Below are 24,545 nucleotides of genomic sequence, written 5' to 3' on the forward strand. Positions count from 1 at the left end.
GTAACCGAGGATCATGTGCCCTTGATCAGAATCGAACCCAGGACCCTTCAGTCCGCAGGCAGATGCTCTATCCACTGAGCTAAACCGGCTAGGGCTGACACTATTATTTTAAGTAAAATACTGGATCATAAGTGTTACCAGAAGATACTTTCCAGCTCTAGGATATTCTGTTGTTTACAGGAAAACATGAGAAAATGCATTTCTTTCCTTTGAGATCATCACAGTGTAGATTTTAATCAAATGAAGAAACAGAAATCGAAATAAATGTACATGATTTCTTTTTTATGTCATGAAGAAATAAACTGTTTTTCGAATTCTCTATAATTGTTCCAAATGTCTGTCCAAATATATTTCCTATGCCAGGACTACTTTATTCCTGGTGGAAAATGGAAATATATCTGTTTTCAATTAATGATTTTTCCTTGCTATATCTATATTAAATCACATGATTACATTTTAGAAGCTCTTGTTTTCAGTAATAAAACATGTTTTTATTTTAGGCTCAGAAATCACAAAGAAATGGAGAGCTTTCCTTTTTAGAGAAAGTAGACAATACCAGTCATAAAGATCTAGAACGTTCCATGAGGGAGCTGCAGGCAACTCATGCAGAGACAGTGCAAGAGCTTGAGAAGACCAGGAACATGCTAATCATGCAGCATAAAATCAATAAGGATTACCAGGTAATGGAACACGGCTTGGGAGAGGACGGGTCCTGTCATGTTCTACGCGCGGTTCACCTTCCTAAGCAGTATCACGTGGTACCTGGTTATAATCTGCGGCCATGTGTTCCCACATGCCTGGAAGTTCTCATAAATATAACTAAGTAATTAGAAGAAATTGTTTTAAGACAAGTAAAAAATTTTAAGTCCCTGATTTGATTTTTTTATAAATGTTTTTTTTATTGATTGCAGACAGGAAGGTAGCGGGGAGAGAGAGAAACATCAATGATGAGAGAGAATCGTGGATCAGCTGCCTCCTGCACGCCCCCTACTGGGGATGGAGCCTGCAACCCGGACATGTGCCCTAATTGGGAATCAAACCGTGACCTCCTGGTTCATAGGTAGATGCTCAACCACTGAGCCACACGGGCCGGGCTAAGACCCTAATTTTAGAGCGCAAGTGGTGGCACTGCACTCGCCCAGACTAGAGTCACCACATTCTGCAAACAAGGTGATTCCCACAGCCCCTTAGACACAGCCGCAGCCACGGAAAAACACCTCCGCCAAACGGGACCGGCTTTTGTTGACCTCACTTCTGGTTTTATGAACAACCCTAAGGGTGAATTGTGAAGCCATAAGCTATTTGAGGCCAGGAAACTGGGCTACAGTTCCTGGCATGTGCAGGATCTAGAAAACGCTTGAATCCTATTTGCTTTAAAAAATGAAGATGGAACTAATCACACATGTTGAAATGTGTTCTCTCTTATTTTTTAGATGGAAGTTGAGGCAGTGACCCAGAAGATGGAGAATTTGCAGCAAGATTACGAGCTTAAAGTGGAACAGTATGTCCACCTTCTGGACGTCAGGGCTGCGCGCATCCAGAAACTAGAAGGTAGTGGGCACAGTTCCTTGCTCGCACGGGATGGTTTATAATCGTTGAAATGTCATCCTAAGCAACACTCACAGTTTCTTTCTACCTTTTTTTCAATTTATAACCACAATAATAATTCACCAGAAAGGCAGTTTTTATCTGATTCTTCTCTACTCGGGAATTTGTAGTCATTTTCCACTACTTTTTGAACTCAGTGTTGCTTGCAGGCGAGATTCAGAGTTCTGCATGCAGCGTCTCAGACTAAATTTACCGCCTCATGTCTGAATTTTCTTCTAAGGAAGCTGTGCATCTCAGACAGACAAGCCTGCTTGCTCTTTGTCTGATTCCTCTTGCGCAGTCCCATCACCATGCCACTCCATGCGCGCCTCCTTTCTCCTCTGACTGCAAGATGCACCCTTCCCTGCTTCAAAATCTAAGTGCAGGCCCGGCCCGGAGCTGCTCCCGCCACTCGCCATTCCTCCACTGGAAATGCCCTTGCGGTGGTTTTCAGACTTGACCAAGTGTGAGAACCACAGGGGAACTTGTTTCCCGTGCAGCTTCCTGGGCCCTCCCTCCGGACCGGGGACCCATGACGCTGTATTTTTAAAAATAACTCCAAGCAGCTGGCTGGTATGGCTCAGTGGTGGAGTGTCAACCTGTGAACCAGGAGGTCACGGTTCAATTCCCGGTCAGGACACATGCCCAGGTTGCGGGCTCAATCCCCAGTGTGGGACGTGCAGGAGGCAACCGATCAATGATTCTCTCTCATCATAGATGGTTCTAGCTCTTTCTCCCTCTCCCTTCCTCTCTGAAATCAATAAAAAGTAGATTTAAAAATGATATTAACAACTCCAAGCAATTCAGATGCAGGTGCAAAACTATGCTTTGAAAAAAGACTACCTCGGCACTTAGAGCTTTCACTCTCGTGCACTCAGGAACTGTGTCTGGGGGTTCTTTTATTTGGTTTCTTCACTGTTAGAGCATGCACAGTCTCTGTGCCTTCTCTAATCAGAAGTACTTTATCTCTCATGTCCCATGATTACAATGCTTAATTCAATGGTTGATGCCAGCAATAATTTTACACTTAAAAACTTCTGAGAATCCCCAAGGCCTTTTGTTGAATTGGTTACTCTTATGATATTTATTATATTAGAAATTAAAAGTGAGAAATGTAAAAAATAGTTGTCATGTTAAAATAATAAACCATTACATGTTAACATAAATTACAGCACTATTTTAAAATCCTCACTCAAGGATATGTTGTTATGGATTTTAGAGAGTGAGGAAGGGAGGTGGGGAGAGAGAGGAACATCAATCTGAGAGAGAAAACAATCAGTTTTCTCCCGTATGCATGTGTTTTTTTTAAAAAGCAGTATTTTCTATACCAGAAAATAGTGAGAAGACTGACATTGCTTTAATTTTTTAATTGTTGAACATTTTTGCAAATCTTTTTAGTGTCTGGCTTAATAGAAAACATATGTTATATCTGCTTCTGCGTTGGATCTGTTATGATATCACATAGCATGTACGTTCTGGAAAATTTCATTATACACTTGTGAGAGAATTAGAATGAAAAAAGCAAATAACATCTTCGTACTATTTCTTAAATACTTCTGATCTCACAAACCTTCAAAACAGTTTCAGGTTCCCAGACCCCACTTTGAGAACCACTGCTCTAAGTAGAAGGGCTCACTAAATATCTTTATCCAACTGGGCAGGGTTTTCCAGAAGTCACAGAGCAGTGTGTACCTTTTATCTCAAGCAGTGCTCGATAGAATTTGCTTAATGGCATTTTCACAAATAACAAGGCGGTCACAGAGTTTGAGATTTTTATCAGTAGATTTTATGTGTTCCCTGAATTCACTGATTCAGTCCATAAACATGGTCAGGCTTCATGCATCCTCCTCAAAGTGCTAGGCAGTGCGAGTACAGCTAGGGAAACAGCTCCGGCGCCCCCCGCAGGAGCGCACAGGATGTGAACAAGTAAGCGGACCGGTTCCGGGCAGAGTGTGGCGCTGGGAGAAGGCAGAAGGTACCCGGAGCAGCTGAGGAAAGACTGCCCAGGGACCCCTGCAGATTCAGGGGAGACTCCGCACTCCAGGTCGGGAGCGGTTGCTGACAGAGCTCCCCACTAAGTAAAAGCATGGGAGGTTCAGGGGGGAGGCGAGGCAGGTGGAAGGGGGTGTGGGAAGCATGCTGGTCACTCGGGAAACTGTGTGGAGCCACCGACTAGGAACCCCGAATCGGGAACCACAAGGGCCCTGGTTGCCATCTTGAAGAGTGGGGACCCTACGCACCTGGAGAACCCTGGGGGGTTTTGAAGTCGGGGTAACACACCAGACCTGCCTTGTGGGGATGGCTGTGGGGATGGGGGAGGGCGAGTCAGGTGTGAAGGAAGCCAGGGGTTCATGCTGACCTGGGCAGTAAGCACTGGGCTGTAATGAGGCAGCCTCGGTGGAGAGAGAGGATGGGCAGGTTCGATCAAGCCCTAGGAAGCGGCGGCGACCACGACCCCACCAGACACGAGAACGTGCTGCCGTAGGCAACGTGGTGAGTGCTGCCACCCACCCGAGATGCAAGTGCAGAAGTAACTGGGAGAGCATTTGAGACATTCTGTTCCATACACTGGGCTTGCTGTGCCTCAGGGATGTCTGGGTAGAGGGCTCTGGAGTTCAGGAAAGAAACCTGAATGAAAAATAGAAACCGGAGCCTATTGATAGTAGCAGAAATCCCGAAAGGGGGGTGAGCTTACCCCGGGGAAGACCTAGACCAGCGGTTCTCAACCTGTGGGTCGCGACCCCTTTGGGGGTCGAAGGACCCTTTCACAGGGGTCGCCTAAGACCATCGGAAAACACATATATAATTACATATTGTTTTTGTGATTAATCACTATGCTTTCATTATGTTCAATTTGTAACAATGAAAATACATCCTGCATATCAGATATTTACATGACGATTCATAACAGTAGCAACATTACAGTTATGAAGTAGCAACGAAAATAATTTTATGGTTGGGGGTCACCACCACATGAGGAGCTGTATGAAAGGGTCGCGGCATTAGGAAGGTTGAGAACCACTGACCTAGACGAAGAGGAGGATAAAACAGAACCCCAGCAAGCTAGCAGAAAGGGAAACCCTAAAAGAGTGAGAAGAGAGGCAGGAAGAGAATAGGGCGATGCTGACGCCCTGGTGGGCGGAGCCCACAGAAGAGGGCGTGGCCATCCGCGTCAATCACGCAAAGAAACCAAGTCGAGCCTGACCACAGTCCACTCGCTCCGGCAGTGAGCTGGTTACCGGTGACTTTTCGAGTAGTTTCACAAGAAAAGTGAGCAGCTGCTGCTTGCGGCGGGTGAGCAGTGTTAGAGGAGGAGGGGAGACAGTGTAAATCACTCTTTCTAGACACGTGGATGTGACATGGGGAGGGGATGTGCATCTAGAAAAAAACGGTATCTCTTTTAGAGAAGTGTAGTTGACATAACATTAAACCACATCACTTAAAGTAGACCATTTGGTGAGTTTGGGCCTATGTATACACCTGTGAAACCATCACCGAAATTAAGGTAACAAACATATGCATCACCCCCTCAAATACAGAAGAAAAGTACAGACAGGATGGGGCAAAAGTAGGTTTATAGTTATTTGAATGGAAAAATAATACAATAATTAATACATAATAATACAAGAATAAACTGTTCCGAGTGCTCACAGCTACAAACCTACCTTTGCCCCACCTGTATTTTAATAGACTGAAGGGCAGGAGCCGTGGGAGAAGTTGGCTCCGTAGGAAGGAAGGTCCCAGAGCACAGGCCAGGGAGCAGGTGCACCCCAAGTGTTTCCCTCGGCTGTTCGTTCAGAGGCCTTGCCCTTCCTCCTCCCCATGGGAGAGCCTGTGTTACAGCTTAGGCTGTAATTTCGTTGTTTAATAAACGATGTCAAAACAAGTGATGAATTTCTGCATAATATAATATTATTTACAGAAAAACAGGGTAGTCCTAGAATTTAAGATGGAGGCTAGTCCCCCCAAGCACTCAGACTTCCTACCACTTCAAAAGCCACCTGTCTTCGTATGTCCGTGTTTGAAATCTCTAAACCGTGTGTCTTCTCTTGCAGCCCAGTTAAAGGATATTGCCTATGGCACCAAGCAGTACAAATTTAAACCAGAGATCCTGCCCGATGACTCTGTGGATGAATTTGATGACACCATTCACTTAGAACGGGGCGAGAACCTATTTGAAATCCACATCCACAAAGTCGCCTTTTCTCCGGAAGTGGCGCAGGCGTCCGGGGACAAAGAGCCGCTCACCTTCTGTACCTACGCCTTCTACGACTTTGAGCTTCAGACAACGCCCATCGTGCGGGGCCTCCGCCCGGAGTACAACTTCACCTCTCAGTACCTCGTCCACGTTAACGACTTATTTTTGCACTATATTCACAAGAACACGGTCACCCTTGAGGTCCACCAGGCGTACAGCACAGATTACGAAACAATCGCAGCATGTCAGTTGAGATTCCATGAAATTCTAGAAAAAAGCGGTCGGATATTTGGCACAGCAACCTTGGTTGGTAAGCACAGTATTATCTACTCCACCGGTTTTTGAGCACCCGTCTTGCACCAGTCCCTCTGGTAGGAATGTATCCATGGAACCACAGCCCTTGCCCTCAGCAAACAGTGTGGCGGAGGAACAGGCTGGCGGACAGACAGCTCTGCCGCAGCGGTTGGTACCCTGATGAGGACGTGTTCTCCTCCTCCCAGGAGCCTTAGGGGAGACCTTTCCCAGGAAGAGAGCTGGAGAGCTGAACCAATACTGGGGTGTGCCCGCCCGGCAAAGCCATACAAGGGCCTGTTACACACGGTGCGTGCTCGGCACCGCATGGCTTTTCCCCTGTACCTGAGACCGGGCCGCGTGGGGAGGTGCCAAAGATTCCTTCAAGCTGCATTACAACGCGGAGTTCATATTTATAATTTTGAGGTTTCATGTTGTATCTGTCAGTCTGCATAGAGCACAACTTGTTCAAAAAGTACTACAGCATCAAAAGGTCTGTGGGGTGTTTGGTTCCATTTTTTTCTATTTCACGAGGAGTGGAATAATATAAATTGGAAGATCTCAAACATAGTTTGACAGTTCTTTAATAATATTTAACATACAGTGAAACTCATACGTGCAGAAGTAACTTTATTTTCTTCATCTCTGCTATTTGCCAATCACACATCATTGTGCGTGTCACAAACTATTTTACTCAGTATAAAATTTATAGTTGCAATCTATAGTACCATTGATGTATTTTTTACTGGTATATATTTTGATTTATGGGGCTGTTTTAACAGCGAGTTTATATATTGATCTGTAGGAACGAAAGAAGACGTCCCAAACTTCGGCACCGTGGAATACTGGTTCCAATTAAGAGTTCCCGTGGACCAAGCGATTCGCCTTTATCGAGAGCGGGCGAAGGCTTTGGGATATATGACATCAAATTTTAAGGGGCCAGCGCAAAGGCCGTGGGTAAGCTTGTTTGACTGTAGGACACTTTTATGACACAGAAATTGTATCATATTCTTTCTATGTCATGCTTTAAACTGAAATTATTTTCTTTCACAGCCATCAAGTGGCTTTTTCTAACTTTTTATTTTGAAATAATCATAGACTTGCAGGAAGCAGCAAAAACTAGAACAGAGAAGTCCTGTGGACCCTTCACACAGCTGGTCCCAGTTGTAAGCTCCTACAGAGCTACAGGACAATATCAAAACCAGGAAGTGGACATTGTACAACACTATTAACTAGGCTACAGACCTCACTCGGATTTTACCCGTTTTTACATGTGTGGGGGAGGAGGAGTTCTGTGCAGTTGATCGTGTGTATATGTTCACGGAACTACCACCACAAGCAAGACACAATCCTCCCGTCACCTCACAGGAGCCCATCCCTGTGCTGCCCAGGGCACTGGAGAAACAGAACCGCCTTCCGGTCATCACACATCGAGGGCCTGTCCTTACACTCCCCACTGTGAAGGAAATGCATGCCTATTATTGGGCTACAAAATGAGTATGCTCGCTGAGAACTGGACGTTTAAATGCAGTCCCTTAGGTTCAAACTGTGTTTCATGGAGTCTTAATGGCCATATTTCCAAAAGAAAGAATGTCACGATCCAATGAATGCAGAAAGCGCTGAATTGAGCAAAGTTAAATAGAATGTTTGACTTTAGGACGTCTCATGTGTAACGTGAGTCTCAAGAGGAAGCATAAAGTATGAGTTATGTGGAGTTACAAAGGGATAGAATGTCATAGAAACACTGTAGAATGTCTGCTCAGGTCTTAACTATCTTCATTTGGAACTGCCCTCACTCCCAGTCCGTAGGCTGGGCTCCCAGTGTCAAGCTTTATGTTTGGTGATCCTGTTCTCTCCTACTCACCATCCAATTATAACTAACTAGAGGCTCACTGCACGAAATTTGTGCACAGGGGGTCCCCTCAGCTCAACCTGCACCCTCTCCAATTATGGACCCCTCAGGGGATGTCAGACTGCCGGTTTAGGCCCGATCCCGGGGATTGGGCCTAAACTGGCAGTCAGACATCCCTCTCACAATCCAGGACCACTAGCTCCTAACTGCTCACGTGCCTGCCTGCCTGATCACCCCTAACTGCCCCCCTTGCCAGCCTGGTCTTCCCCAACAGCCCCCCCTGCTGGCCTGGTCACCCCCAACTGCCCGCCCCCCTGCCGGCCTGGTCGCCCCCAACTGCCCCTCTGCTGGCCTGGCCGCCCCCAACTGCCCCTGCTGGCCTGGCCGCCCACACAGCCTGCTGTTCAGTCATTTGGTCTCCCCTCACTAACCCCCTGCCAGCCTGGTCGCCCCACGCAGCCTGCTGTTCAGTCGTTTGGTCGTCCCTCATTAACCCCCTGCCGGCCTTGTTGCTCCACGCAGCCTGCTGTTTGGTCATTACTGTTACTGTGACAGCGTCCCAGACAATTTGCATATTCCTCTATTATTAGTATAGATGATTTAGGAATATCCACCTGACTCCGGTTCATCCAGTCCGATTCTGCTTCCTGAGATCAAGAGAAAGCAAGACTCGCCATGCCTGGAACATGCAAAATTAGGAGCTTCTACCATGTGAGCCAGCAAAGGAAAGAAAAACGGTCTGGAGAGGAATGAGCAAGCACACCGAGAAATGGAAACTGGACGGAGAGTCCATTGCGGTGGCTTCCGTCCTGTTTCCTTCCTAAGGCCCAGCCGCCTTCCCACTACAACAGTGGTCCATGAAATAGCCCTTTAGCCTTATGGGAAAGTCTTTTATAATTGTCATATTTGCTAGTTGGAATTAGTTCCTGTAACTTTCAGTTAAAGAACCATTACTAATATAACACTGCTTCCCAAACTTAAGAAAGAATGGCACCCCTTCCCAGAGATCATCTTGCTGGACACACTTGGGAAGTGCTGTTGTGGAAAAGGGAACTAGAAATGGAAAGACCAGATTGCTTATTTAGTTTTATAGTTTAAAGGTTTTTAGACTCCCCGTTGCTGGCTTGAATGTGTCATTTACAATTGGAATTCGGCTTTTGTGGGTGGACTTGGGAAAGATGTGGACGGGGAGCTTTGTCAATCGTTCCACTCGGCCTTGTATAGCTGAAAGCAGCATTGCGAGTCCCTTCTCGGTTCCCCTCTCCACACGACCAGGCATCTCCGCGGAGGCAATGGGGACCAGTTCTGTTCTCTTCTCCAGTCAGTTCTCTAGTCAGGGTCCCAGAAGCTCGGTAGAGATTCCCCAACACGAGCCAACGCTAGCATTTCTTTGTCCCAGATCACAGCAGCTGTGCTGGGTTAGCAGTCAGTGCAGTTGTTTGCTAACGCGCCTGGGCACTGGCTGCCTGAGCCAAAGGGGCCGGAGAGCAGTATCTAGCTCTGCCTAGTAAGTCCTTTTGCTCATTTGTCTTCTGGAATGGCCCCCCAATCCTAGCTTTTCATTCTCTCCAAAGCATATCTCTGATCCTGCTCTCTAGTTCTTAATAGCAGTTATACTTGGATATACTGGCTAATCTTGACCTCAGGTATCTGCTTCCCAAACCCCATCGGTTCAGGATGAGGGCCAACCCAAATACAACAAAATTATCTTTCTTGGTGGGGCCCATCAAGTTCATTGGATTCTCACTTAAGACTGGGATATAAACAAATGTCTGGCATGATCGGAGGATTAGCTCTTAATAAAATTGTAAAATAGAGAACATTGGTCTTTGGACCCATCCGCTCACTTGACTTAGTTATCAAATAGAATTAAAGAACATCAGATTAACTTTTTCTTGATTTTAACAGCAGTCTCTACAGGTATATTCAGTCTTCTATGTTAGTTGCTAATAGCATAGGATCATCTGTTCATCCATATTCCAGTGAATATTGGTTTTGAATAAGAATCGGGAATCTTTTACTGAGAAATTCAATATGAAGTGAAAATATGCAGGTTTTTGTCCATTTACAAAATCATTTGGTTTGGGGGTTGGCAGCTGCTGTTTATCAGTTTATTGTATATTTGCTGTAATGTAAATATGTATGTTTTTTCCAGCTAAGTCAACAAGCACCCAAAACGGCTCAGCTCAGTTCTACTGATTACGCAGATGGCAACTTAAATGAACTTCATATTACAGTGAGATGTTGCAACCAGCTGCAGGCCCGAGCAAGCCACCTGCAGCCACACCCATATGTTGTGTACAAGTTTTTTGATTTTGCAGACCATGACACGGCCATCATTCCCAGTAGCAATGATCCACAGTTTGATGATCATATGTGTTTCCCAGTGCCGATGAGTGTGGACTTGGATCGATACCTTAAGTCAGAGTCTCTGGGCTTTTATGTGTTTGATGATAGTGACACCCAGGAGGATATGTACATAGGAAAGGTCAGTGTGCCCCTGATTTCATTGGCACATGACAGGTGCATCTCAGGTAAGCCCATTTCTTCATCTGTGAAACTGTAAAAACAAACCTAAATTATACTTTAGTGTTTTGGGTATGTTGTTCTGTGTAATTAATCTTCCTAACCGTCTCAAATCATCTTTGGGCCTATAACATTATATTGTTTGAGTGATTTTTTTTAGTAGTTATTCCAAGAATTAAAATATTTATTTTAGCTTATCACAATCTACTAAAAATTAATACTAAATTCCATTAAAATATAGAAGGTCTGCTCCAATATAATTTTATTCCCTCCCCCCTTCTGTGTGCTGGTTGTCATACTTATATATATAGTATGCCTATATCTGTTTAAAAAACCAATAATATAATGTTACTAGAGGCCCAGTACACAAAATTCGTGCACTGGCAGGGGCCCTAGCAGCTGCTGGCGCCAGCCGGGGCCTCCCACCCTCCCTTCTCCCGGCCGGCCCTGCCTCCTGGTCAAACTCCTGGACGACCTCCCGATTGAGGGGATAATTTGCATACTACGCTTTTATTATATAGGATAATTACTGCTTACATAACCTTATATTGTTTAAAGAAATTGAGAGAAGAGAGAATATACATAATTATAGGAGACTTTTTTATATTAAGCTATGTTTTTTACCATTTCTTATGTTCTCTATTTCTTCCTCAACTGTCTGGTGTCACTTCCTTTCTCCAGTATACCTTCATTTCTCCCAGTCCTTTGAGCTGTTATTTTTACTTTTTGTCTTTTTACAAGTCCAACAATATAATTTTACAATTATTGTTTTATGCAGTTGTCTTTTAAATCAGTTAAGAGAAGAAATTAGGAAAAAATATATCTATATTTTTATAATTACCTTGATTGGTCTATTCCTTTGTGTTGATTTGAGTTGCTATTTGGTCTCACTTCCTTTCAGCCTAAACAACTTTTAATATGCCTTGTAAGTCAGGTCTGCTGGAAACGAATTCTCTCAATCATTGGTATGTGGGAATGTCTTTATTTTACTTTTGCTTTTTGAAGGAAAGTCTTGCTGGATACATTATTCTTGGTCATCAGTTATTTTTTTTCTTAACGCACTTTGAGTACATCAGATAACTGACTTCAGCTGAGAAGTCAGCTATTGATGTTATTATGGCTCCCTGGTACTGGATGCTGTTATGAAGATTCTCTCTCTCCTTTTTTTTTTTTTTTTTTTTTGGCTTTCAGCATTTCAACTACGATGTCTCCAGGTATTGATCCCTTTGTGCTTACCCTGCGTGGAATTTGTTGAGCTTCTTTATGTGTAGGGTATTGTTATGTACCTAATTTGGGGAGTTTTTTGTCATGACTTCTTGAATTATTTTTTGCCCTTTTTTTCTTCTTCTTGGACTCCCATTACATATATGTTCATATGTTTAATGGTGTCCCGCAGGTCTCTGAGGCTCTGTTCATTTCTCTTCATTTTTCCCCTTCAAATTGGGTAATCTTTGCTGGTCAACCTTCAGGTTTACTGATTCTTTCTTCTGCCAGCTCAAATCTCCTATTGAGCCCATCTACTGAATTTTTTTCATTTCAGTAATTGTACTCTTCAACTTCAGCATTTCTGCTTAGTTCTCTTTTTAAAAATAACGTCTATATCTTTATTATATTCTCTATTTTATAGATCACTGTAACCACACTTTCCTTTAATTCTTTAAATATGGTTTCTTTCAGTACTTGGAACATAGTTATAATAGCTGCTCTGAGGTCTCTGTCTTCTAAGTCTAAATCTGGACACCCTCAGAAAGCCTCTACTGTTGGCTTTCTGTCTTCCCCCCCCCCCCCCCGTGTTAACATCACACTCTCCAGTTTCTTTGTATGTCTCTCTTTTTTCCCCGCCCCTAAAAGTGGACATTGAGGATACTATATTGTAGTAACTCTGGATTCCAACTTTCCCACTCCCTTGGGTGACTGCCGTTGCTGTTTTTGTTTGTTTGGCCAGCCTGTTCTGACTCTTCCTGTTCTTACTGAGGTTCAATAGATTTCCTTGAGTAAGTGCTTCTCAATTTGTTGTATACCTTTGATCAATTCCCAGAGGCCTTAAATGGTTGTTTTTGATCCTTTTGTCCAGTTTTATTACTGATTTTTATGGAAAAGATTTATTTACTGAGCTCTTCACTCAGCCATTCTAGAAGTCTCACCTGTACCTACAATAGAAGTTTATCACCTCCCTATGTCCTACCTGTATCCTTCTGTTCTATCTAAAGTCTAGAGTTGTTTTGTTTTTTCCTCCCAGCCAGCCATTAAAAGACATGTCATACACTTGCGGACAAAGTAAAGGATACCTCTAAACAAAAGTTATGCTTGAAATATAGGTTTATTTTCTTCAAGTCAGGGATTTTTCCTACTGAACAATTTAGTATAATGATTAAAATTTGGACTCAATATTACAGATATAGGTAATTACTGCTATATGTTTTAGATGGTTTATCTTATGGACTTTTTTTTTCCTGTGGTACTATTAACTTGGAGTAATTTAACAAATCCCAATAAAATATTTAAAATTATAATAAAACTACATAGTAATATAAAGATTTCTTTAGATATATCAATTATTTGGAATTTTGAAGTTTAATATGTTTTCTATAGAGACAAGTCTTTTGCAGGAATATTCAAATCAAAATGAAGGTTCATACGTGAACTATAACCCAGATAATGTCTTGGAGGAATGCTAAGAATTTTGAATAATTTCTGAATTTCATTTCAGTGGATTAAAATATTTATAAGTTAATTTTCTCAACTTTGAATCAGTATTTCTTTGAGGCCTTAACTTCTGAATGCAGTCTACTCGAGAAGTGAACCTATCACATGTCCTTTTGTCTTTATTTTATTCTCTAAGTAATTTGGGTTGTGAGTAAAAGCCAAAATTATTTTTTTTAAGTTGTGGGTAGTTCACTTTAATTATTCTGGTAGTAAAACTTTACTTTAGCATTAATTAAAATTATTTATTTTGTGATTTGACAGGAATATTTGAGCTAACAGATCATAAAAAGCATCCTGCAGGAACCATTCATGTCATATTGAAGTGGAAATTTGCCTACCTCCCGCCAAGTGAATGCATAACATCCGAAGACCTAGGAACTGTCATACACAAAGAAGAGTCCGAAGCTGTTCAAAGACTACCTCCAGCCCCCTCTGTGAGCACCTTGTCTGTAGTGAGTAACAGTGACTTTGAATTTCTTAGAAAACTTAATAGACACAGAAGCAGAACAAATAGCTGAAGCCTTATCTAAGGTGGATGTTCCTCATACTCAGTTTGCCATACTGTTCAATCTTAGGCACCAACACCCAAACCAAGACAGCGTTTAATAGCTGTAGGGAAGAAGGTGTCTTTCGTGGCCGATATCACACCACATCAGAATTCTGTAAGTAGCAAACACTGAGCATGGGAAATAAATGCTATAGATGTAGTATACCCTACCTGATTTAAAGGAAAATTGGGTGAATAAAATGCTTCTTTTTTCCTTTAAAATGTTAGGTTTGTAACTTGGCATTGTGTATAAGTATTAACTCTTCTTACTCTTTGATCTGAATCATGATACATCCACTCAATGTAATATTATGTTGTCACTGAGTTTGCTTTTTCTTTAAAAAAATGGTTGATGTGGCCCATCTGGTGTGGTTCAGTAGTTGAGCATCAACCTATGAACCAGGAGGTCACGGTTAGATTCCCGGTCAGGGCACTAGCCCTGGTTGCAGGCTCGATCCCCGATGAGGGGCATGCAGGAGGCAGCTGATCCATGATTCTCTCTCATCATTGAGGTTTCTATCTCTCTCCCTCTCCCTTCCACTCTGAAATCAATAAAAACAGTTTTTTAAATGGTGATGATAACTATTGCATTGTTGCGAAGGTGAATTAAGGTAATACATTGGAGAATACTTTATGTACTGATTACCATAGTTCAGTATCCTATCTGTAAAAGAGGCACTACCTAGATTATTATAGTATGTATCAGGGCAAAAACCAGTCAGCAAATAATTACAACTCCTGTGGCTCTGGATATTATATATTTTAAAGGATTATGTCTACTCTATATTCCATTGGCTTAATTCAGTTTATTGTTCTTTCTCCTGCTTAAAAAAAAATGATGCTTACCCAAAGTTTCATATTTGGAGAAAATTTTATGTTACAATGTTAATTTTTTTAATGTAGCAGGATATGTTATATTTACAATATAATTATCACTATATAACCAAAACTTTTATTTGCATTAAAAATCAATTATAAAGAAATAGAAATCTAACTGGTTATCCTATATAATAAAAGCCTAATATGCTAAGTGTCTGATCGGCCGTTCAACCAACCAAAGCATAAGACGCTAATGATATGGTAAGGCCACTCAACTGCTTGCGATGATGTGCACTGACCACCAGGGGGCAGACAGTCGACCAGTCGGCCAGTTGCTATGACATGCACTGACGACCAGGGGAAAGATGCTCTGACCGGTAAGTGAGCTTGATGCTGGTGTCTGGCTGATTGGGACTGAGCGAGATGGGCGGGACACGCCCTGGAGCCCTCCCGTGGTCCCTCCCTGGCTGGCCAACCTCCTGTGTCCCTTCCTGGCCCCAATCATACACCAGTGGGGTCCCTTGGCCTGGCCTGCGCCCTCTCGCAATCCGGGACCCCTTGGGGGATGTCAGAGAGCCGGTTTTGGCCTGATCCCGCAGGCCAGGCCGAGGTACCCCACTGGTGCATGAATTCGTTCACCAGGCCTCTAGTTAATAGATATTATCATTGAATAATGGGAATGTGGATTTATATTAATTTCTATTATGACTTCTTGTTTAACTTTCACAATTTCTATATTGGGCATGTTTCCCTTTAAAATAGCCAAAATGATAGCCCTGGCTTAGAGCATCATCCCCATACCGCAAGGTTGTGGGTTTGATCCCCAGTCAAAGCACATACAAGATCAACCAAGGAATGGCTACATAAGTGGAACAACTAGTGGAACAACTGGTTGATATTCTCTCTCTCTCTCTCTCTCTTAAATCAATAAAAAAATTTTGTTAATTATAAACTATATTTTAACAATAGACATCAGTTTATGAACCATGGAAAAATGGTTGACTATAAATTGATAGAAAGTACATACCTAATCCAGCATATACAACTTTTAATTACATGAGTAATGTATAATTATCTTAGAAATGTTAGAAAATAAAAACAGCACTATACAATTTTCCTAAATCTGCATATCAGAGATAGAATTTTGATGAAGTTTCTTTCATACTTTTTTCCATGGAAATATATACACACATTTGTTTGTTTGCAAATTTATTGTTTAACAAAACAGTGTACACGTATATATATTGTTGTAGTTAACTATCTTTTTCACTCAACACTATGTTGTGCACTCTCTTTAGTGTCAGTAAGTACAGGTCTAGATTAGTAGGTCTTTCATGGTCACATAAAACTGGCATTTGGATGTATCACATGTGATGGAATTAATGCCCTATTGAACATTTGCATTGTTTTCACTTTTTTGAGATTATAATCAATGCTTCGATGAAATACACTTGTAGTCCTTTTTTTTAATGTTTTTATTGATTTCAGAGAGGAAGGGAGAGGGAGAGGGAGAGAGAAACATCAATGATGAGAGAGAATCATTGATTGGCTGCCTCTTGCACGCCCCCTCGGGATCCAGCTCACAATCCAGGCCTGTGCCTTGACCGGGAATCAAACCATGACCTCCTGGTTCATGGACCGACACTCAACCACTGAGCCACACCAGCGGCTATTTCTTAAATTGTATATACGTATATATACCATGAAGAATATCAGTCATGTTACTGAAATGCACTATTTCATTGCCCTAATGGGAGCTACTATATGTGCTCCTCATTTTATTAGTGTTCTTATATATATAACACATGTACATTTATATGTAAAAGTCTTGGGGTGATCTGGGATTTAGTAATAATCCTAAATAACACGGTCATGTGTTCACATGAACGTAGGAGATGGAGACGTCCCCTCCTCCCGAGGACAGGAGGGACCTTTCACCAGAAATGGAGGTCACACCAGAAACGGATGTTAGTACGCCGACGGCTTCGCATGTTTTCCAGGTATGTCTTTGTATTAAAATTATTTCAAAAGGCTGAATTTGGTTCTTAAAGACTTTGTCTTTGTAGTGACATGGATCAGGAAATTATAGCATTGTTCTTATCTTTATATATTCTTCCTTGGAAAGCAAAGATAAAGATACATAACAAGTGTAACGGCTACCATTATACTCTTAGCATAATGTGAAATAGACATGTGAAGTAATGTAAAAATTTATTTTGAAATTGATGTATTTTTCATTCTTAGTTTATAATTAGATTTTCATTTATCTGTATATTTTTATTTGAACAACTTAAGCAATTATTTTCAAATGCATCATATATATAGTATGTCTGTATATTTAAGTCTCAAGTTATTATTCAAGTGCTTCAGCAGAAATGCTGCAACTATGATCTAATCAGTGAGAAAAATATCAGCGTGCTCTCCTTTCTCCAGGTGCCTCAAGAAAGCCGCATCGGTCAGGGGAGAGAGCACACTGGGAACGCGCAGCCAGAGAACGGGGGGGACGTGTCCCTGCTGTCCCAGGGCCAGATCGCACAGCCAAGTACGACTTCTTCCGAAGACGAAACAGAAATCACCGAGGAACTGGAGCCGGAAGGTGACTGGTTTTTGAATTGACAGTATTTGTTGAACTCTTAGCCTGAGTTAACAGTGTGCCTCGTAGACTTCTTCACTGCACAGGGGGGCTCCTTCATGACACCTGTTCCTCGACAGAAGCGATGGCTGTGGGTCAGTCTCATCAGCCGTGCCAGGTGTCATGGCATCTCTCTCACTTGCACTGGGGGCCCCGGCAGATGCGAGTGTCATTGCTGGCCATGCCCCCAATGGGCATATTTGGTGGCTTTAGATTCTCTTTGGGTTCCGGGCTGTCACCTGGGTCATTCTGGAGAACTTGACTTTTTTAAAAATTAAAAGTAAGAACTCAGACCAAAAAAAAGACAGCTTACAATGTGATTTAACTTCTATAAATATGTCGAAAAGGCAAATTAATCTATGACAGAAATGTTCAAGCTGTTGCCAGTGGGAAGAGATGAGGAAGGGCAGATTGCAGAAAGGCATGAGGGAACTTTTGGGGGGATGGCTGTGTGTGTAATCTTCCTTGTGGTGATGCTTTCACGGAATTATATCTGTAAAAATATCAGACTTTGCACTTTAAATGGGTGTGGTTTATTAGATGTCAATTTTACCATAATAAAGTTATAAAACATTTTTAAATGTTTTTAAGTAGTAAGAATAACTTGATTCTTACACAATATTATTGGTTGGAAAACATCTATTACCCTGTCCTCTTTAAAAAATTATTTTTTAAGTTCATATTAGAACAAGCTATATTTTTATTTCCTTTGTTTCTACTAAAACTAAACATGGAATTTTTCAATCATTTTCCTTTTTCTAAAATGTAATATAAATATCTTTGCTACTAAAAGAGGTTCAGATATGATTATCATATTGTTCTTTTAAGGTTGTCCTTATAATGTGTGCTCACTTCTCTCCATTTCAAAGGTATAAAGGTAGCTGGTTTAACAGATTTAAACCGCTGAAATTTTATTTTGTAACAGACGAGGAAGACAGATCAGCTTCTGACAGTGATGAGTGTATCATTCCAGAACCTGTCTCAAAGAATATACCGCAGGTCAGTAACTGATGCCAATTAGAAATGTGCCAAAATGAAGTTCTTTTCCTCCATAGTATTTCAGTCTTCCTATGTGAACACCTTGAGGCAAAAACACTGCATCATCATAATCTTATTCGAGGCTCATCTCATATTAAGAAAACTTCACTTACAGTTTCATTATGTAATGCTGTAGCATCCAAGCATTATTTTTGCTTCCATGTTAAGAGCACCTAAATCCAGTAGCTTCAAAAGGTACTTCGTAAAAACAGTTGACTTTCCTGACTTCTTTTCAGAACCATTGTACAAGGATGCATTAAATCAAACCTGAACTTGAAAGAATTCAAAATGTGAGATGGCTTTTAAAACTAAAATCATGTGTAAATGCGAATTTATAGACTCTTCATATCTAAGAATGTCTATTGATAAACTGTTAAAGTTATTTCATTTCTGCTAAGAAGTAGTATGTAAACTGTTTTTTCTTATTATTTCTGGTAAAGTAACTTGTATTACTTTGCTACAGCTTCCCACAGCTTCACTACCATCCTAAAATGTGGTTTCCCGTCATGGTTTTATATCTCAAATGTGTGGGCGTCACTTAAAGCCAGCATCTGCTCTACGCAGTGATTTATGCTCAGAAGGCATTAATCAGCTCCCATGTGCATTTAAAATTCCACCTTTAGTACGCGGTCCTGACCAGTATCTTACGTTAATAGGTGAAATTTAGTATTTTTCAAGTTCATATACACTTCACTCAGTATCACCGATTACATGTATACATATGTATGTATGTGGTCATCATAATGGAGAAGCATAACATTTCCAGGGTTTCTGTATGCTGCTTTAGCAAATCATTTCATATGAGTTGTGGAACTTTTTTCTTTAAAGATTGCCAAAGTGGTACAGAGAAGTCCTGCTATACACGTCACTCGGTATCACCGATTACATTTCCCGGCCTGGTCAGGAGCCAGTCCCGACCACACAGCACAGTTAGCCTCCTGCCCCGTTCGCCCCCTCAGTCCATCACGGTTCCTCAGCCGCTATGGTCTTCCTGCTGGTCTTTCCCAGCACCGACATGGCTAAGGGCACAGGCCGTTCATGTTGTAGCGCATCCCTCAGTCTGGGTGTGGGTGGCGTTTCCCCGGTCGGTGCAGGTTGTGCTGTGGTAGGAACGCGTCGGAAGCCATGCTGCGTCCTCTCAGGGCAGCGTGTCCGCAGGCACAGGGTGGGTGTGGTCTGATTCTTGAGGCTGTCAGCTTTGGTTGAGGTATTGTGTCATAAAACCTTCTTCAGCTGAACAGTATTTGTGGCTCAACCGCTTCTGAAGTCTCCTCTTTAAGAACTGCGTCAGGCAGAAACCGCAGGACAGCGGAGGGTCTCTCCTCGGAAGGAAGGTGTCCCAAATGGCTACCGGGGCTAAGCACATCCTGTGCAGTCTGTCCTTTCATTCTCACGATTCTTCACTCGCCAGCATCTCCTGTGTCATAAAAGAAGCCATCTCTGGCCTCAAAGAATTCACAGTCTGCGGGGAAGCACAGTGGCAAGCGCTTGGTGGCAGCACTAGGAGCGTGGATGCAGGTGCTGGGGGAGCACTCGGGGGCCGAACAGCACGGGGACCCCCATCAGGGTGACTTCGAGGCCGGGAAGCTGGGCCCAAGTGTGGACGGTGATCAGCAGTTGGTGAAAGCAGAGGAGGGTCATTGGAGGCTGACGGGACAGAAGCAGGGGATTTGAGAGCGCGCGGAGCATGGCTCCTGGGAAGTCAGTGTGGTCTCAGGAGGGGCTGGGCCCGCGCTCACGTGGGGCGCCCTGGAGTGTACCCACAGGCAGGCCCGAGCAGAGCACGGGGCCTCTCCGGGGCGAGGCCTGCTCTGGGATTCCTAAGAGAGGAGGAGGATCCCTCATTGACTAAATGACATCTAATGAGCATTTACTCGGTGCCAAGCCTTGCTCTCCAGACCAGGAATAACGCGGTGAATAAGAGAAGTCCATTTTTTGATCTTGTGGAGTTTACACTCCTGAATTGCATTTAAAAAGATCCGGCTATCAGTAATGTAAAGAATAGACTAGAGGCACAAGACTAGTTAGGAGTAATTAGATAGCCCTGCTCTGTGGTTAACCCCACTTTATAGATTTTTTTAATTGCCTGTACCCTAATAATATCACAACATTGAGACTAGAGGTAGTGTTCTAGATAAATGTCATCCATGCCAATTCAACTGTGAACTGGAATTACCTCCTACCCTGTGTAAGCAATTTAAGATCATTCAGGGTGTTTTTTTCATGTTATAGAATCTAACCGCCCATAGTTATTTCTTAGAAATGTTGATCCTTAAAAGGAATCTAACAGATTTCCCAGGACTTGGACACATGACTTGCTTCTTCCTCTCTCTCCGTGTCTGTGATGTATAATTAATCATAGATTACTTCATTTTGTTTCATTTCATTTACAACATTTATGAGCTTCACTTTGTCAGAATGAAACGCCTGTCCCCTCCCTTCCTTTCCAACGGGGCGTAATGAGTGGGAGCATCTTTATCAGCAGCTGCGGAGCCTAGTGCTGGATTAAATCACGTCATTAGCATAATGTGCCACCCAGCTTGCCCCATCTCTTCCTTTCCAGGACATCAAAGTGGCGCAGATACCAGTGTAATTGGGTCGTGCTGGCCTGTCAGGTCCCGTCAGCCTCACGGCCGCCGCTGCTGCTAAAAGGCTTCGAGGCATGATCGTTAATTGGGGGCTGGCAGGGTGTCTGAGAAATGTGAAACTTTGGACATTTCTCCATCCATATTTTATTAATTTGAATAACCAGAAGTTAACAGGATCAATTTGATGTATAATACACTGATTAAAAGCCTCGCTTTAGATCCTCACAATAGCTATCAAAACTGAAACTGTGCATCTGTCATGGCATTTGGGAAAAAATGAACGCGCCTTCTTTCACACGACTTCCGGTTTTACATGTAAGCCAGGCAGCTTCCCATTCTCACAGCTAAAGGTGCTGCCATCGGCTCACAGGCTCGTACAGGGAGCCCACAGGTGAGGCGGGCAATCGCGGCTGAAGCCGGCGGGCTCTTCTGTGCCGTGTGTTTACGGATTGTTCTCTCTCCGCTTCCACTAGAGCGGTTTTGTAAAAGCTGCCGCATGCAGTTGGGCTAAGTTGCAATCGCCCCCCATCCCTGGACAGCGGGTTCTCCCGAACAATCCGAGCAGCAAGGCTGGTCAGCAAAGTGTGCTCTAAAGCTTTGAAAGGCAGGATGCACACCGTCACTCACTTGGAGAATTCATGTATTAAAAACGACTCAATCTCTTCAGAATCAATTGTGACATCCCATCGGCGGGTAGAATAAGCCCTTCCCATGTGTGACATGTCCTAAGCTGGATAGAGGAGGTTTAAGTAAATGAAGTGTCAGTTACCTTCCTGATGATAATTACTTTCAGAACTATTTTTTATTGCCCGGCTGGTGTGTCTCAGCGGTTGAGCATCGACCTGTGAACCAGGAGGTGGAGGTTCGATTCCAGGTCAGGGCACATGCCCGGGTTGCAGGCTCAAACCCCAGTGGGGGGCATACAGGAGGCAGCCAGTCCATGATTCTCTCTCATCAATGATGCTTCTATCTCTCCCTTCCTCTCTGAAATCAATAAAAATGTATTTTTTAAAGACTTTTTTTATGTTTTGCAACTTTGCTATCTTTTACTAATGAACCATGGACTTCTTTCCGTAGTAATATACTCTAATCCTTTAACACATGCATAATACTCCATTGCATAGCTCTACCAGTTATTTAAATGAGCCCTGTTTGATGGACCCTTAGCTTTCTATCCGTTTTTGCAAATACAGACATTTCTGGTTAAAATGTTGTTTATAGGTAACATTTGACAGGTATCACCTGAGAATTTGTGGGAACTGTCGCTCCTTGGTCTCCCCGGCCCCCTGACCTAATGAACGAGAGACCGTGAGCCCGGGGCCAGCAGTCTGTGTACCCTCCCCTGTCAGGCCATTGTGGGTGACAGTGAGGTCTGGGAAGCACTCCTCGAGGGAGCAGCGGTGCCGCCCACGGTGGCTGCACACTACAATGACCAAGGGAGCATTTTATGTTATTTCCTTAAATATGTTTTCATTGATTTCAGAGAGGAAGGGAGAAGGAGTGAGAGAGAAACATCAGTGATGAGAGAGAATCATCGATCGGCTGCCTTCTGCACGCCCCACACTGGGGATCGAGCCTGCAACCCAGGCATGTGCCCTGACCGGGAATCAAACCCAGGACCTCCTGGTTCATAGGTCGATGCTGAACCACTGAGCCACGCCGGCCGGGCTAGGGAGCATCTTTAAATGCCAGGGCCCCATCTCCACTAGATCAGTTGAGTCAGAATTTTGCTTAAAGCTCCCCAAGTGGCACTATGTGCAGCCAAAGCCGGGCACATGGCACCTTCCGCAGTGACCGGGAGTGGGCAGCACAGCACTCATCTGAAATGGGGGCAGGATGTAAATGCCCCCTTCCTGCACGTGGCGCTGCCGCAGGAGCAGTCAGTGAGGGGCGCGTGTCGTATCCCTCAGGTGCGTGAGGACAGAGCACACATCCCAGCCATTGCGTTAGGCCGGGCGGTGAGAGCTCCGGTAACGCTGCCGGGGGTGTCAGGAGGCAGTCACACTGTCCCCGAAAACCAGCACCATTTAATCTCCTCACGAGTGTTTCGGTATTTATTTGGTCAATATAGTATCCTTTAAGGGGACACACGAGAAAAGGTAGGCTACTGCCACTGATGAACACGGGGTTTGTTTTGTTTTTAACAAACAGTATTACCTCGAGAATTGGCATTTTTGTTTACTCTTATTTCTCCCAAAGAGCTATTATTTTGAGAGAAAAAAAACAAAGACTTTTCTAGCAAAACTTCTGAAGAGTCAACCTGATTCCTAATAAGAGGAAGCTTCGCAGCCTAGAGTGACGTCCAGGGGCCTTTGAGTCTCTGCAGTGACTCCGCCCACCCCGCCTGAAGCTCTGCCAGTGCCTCGGGAGGGGGTTTGGACCAGCTGTTGAGCTTGACTTAGAGCCACCGTGGCCGTGAAGTGTAGAAAGCAATGTGCTGCCCAGTCCTCGGTAGGACTAGAAACAGGTGGCACCATTTCGCTGCAGCAGGCCGTCGAGCATCACCTTCCGTGCCCAGTTGTCTCTGTGGCTCTGTTACCGGTGCCACGTCCCACACACAGCAGCTCCTGTCGGCCGGCTGTGCTGCATTTATTTACACACACACACACACACACACACACATAAACCACTGTTAAGGTGATAAAAGCAGTGCCGTGTAAATTCATGTGACCATTGGGAAGTGATTTGCTGATCCTATAAAACTGAATCTTATACCTATCACCCAGCAGTTCTAGAGAATCACTCACATACACAAGAAAACATAAAAGGATATTCAATGCAACCTTGTTTGTAATAGCAACAAATTGTAAGTGACTCATCGCTCCTCAGTAGAGAAATAAATGGACTATAGACTATATATGCAATATAAATGGAACTCTATACAAAAGTTATATGAGTTAGATTTTAATTATAAACATGCATACATCTCAAAAAATATGGTATTGAGGGGGAGAACAAAATTGCAGAATGATGAATAGAGGATGGTACCACTAACTTAAAATCTAGAAACAAAGCAATACTATATGTTGCCTCTGTGTATACACATATGCATTGGGAAACATAAAAGCATGTTTGGGAATGATGCACACCAGTGCCAGGCTAGGGGTTAGCTCTGGGGGAATGAGGAAGGGCGGGGAAAGGAATTGGGAGGGGAGGACTTTATCTGTGTCGGAAATATTTTATTCTCCAAAAATAGCAACAAAAAGGTTTTAATCAGCTGCAGCAAAATGATAACATCTGCTTAAGATGCCGAGTACTTGACTATGCCACATTATCTTCTATGCTTCATAATTTAAACAGTTACAGGAATATTTATTCCTCATAGAAATTTAGAATGAAATAAAACTCACACACAGTCTCACCATAGTGAGGCCTAAATCTAACTGACGGAAACAGATTGCAAGCCCTTCATCTGGGCCGTTCCCTGCTCAGCGCCCGTGCCTAAGGCTGTCCCGTTGAGCTAGTTTTTAGAGCCCTACCCATCCAGCTCCGTGCTGGGTAACAGGACAGGAAGACTTCGGCACGACCCTCTAAGTACAACATAAAAGTCCGAGCACGCGTCTAAACGCCCAAGTGAGCCCTACGGAAAAACACGCCTACGATGTGCACTCGCATCCGGCAGGAAGCAGAGGGCCCTGAGCCAGAGGGCAGCTGGGAACCACAGCTCTCTTCCCTGCGAGGAATACCAGCTGTCATCACGTTCTCCATCGTCCAGTCACGTGACGTGGAGTCCACCTACACAGACAACTCCGAGCACCTCG

The 24,545-nt window shown here is 43.4% G+C and overlaps 1 protein-coding gene across 8 annotated transcripts in view; it reads left to right on the plus strand.

Annotated features, from left to right (window-relative positions):
- The window catches only part of RPGRIP1L (RPGRIP1 like), a 73,767-nt gene that overhangs the window by 37,809 nt on the left and 11,413 nt on the right, over positions 1-24,545 (plus strand). For 7 of the 8 annotated variants that reach the window (XM_014445511.2, XM_023744395.1, XM_023744392.1 and 4 more), the window contains 10 exons: positions 501-680; positions 1,434-1,551; positions 5,643-6,095; positions 6,882-7,033; positions 10,084-10,462; positions 13,422-13,612; positions 13,736-13,822; positions 16,419-16,526; positions 16,960-17,122; positions 18,084-18,157. In XM_014445511.2, the coding sequence (XP_014300997.1) occupies positions 501-680; positions 1,434-1,551; positions 5,643-6,095; positions 6,882-7,033; positions 10,084-10,462; positions 13,422-13,612; positions 13,736-13,822; positions 16,419-16,526; positions 16,960-17,122; positions 18,084-18,157 (1,905 nt within the window). The remainder of the gene's footprint in view (positions 1-500; positions 681-1,433; positions 1,552-5,642; positions 6,096-6,881; positions 7,034-10,083; positions 10,463-13,421; positions 13,613-13,735; positions 13,823-16,418; positions 16,527-16,959; positions 17,123-18,083; positions 18,158-24,545) is intronic. The other variant, XM_023744394.1, reaches the window with a different exon arrangement.

Source organism: Myotis lucifugus, unplaced genomic scaffold, assembly GCF_000147115.1.
Source record: "Myotis lucifugus unplaced genomic scaffold, Myoluc2.0 scaffold_460, whole genome shotgun sequence".
Lineage (NCBI taxonomy): Eukaryota > Metazoa > Chordata > Mammalia > Chiroptera > Vespertilionidae > Myotis > Myotis lucifugus.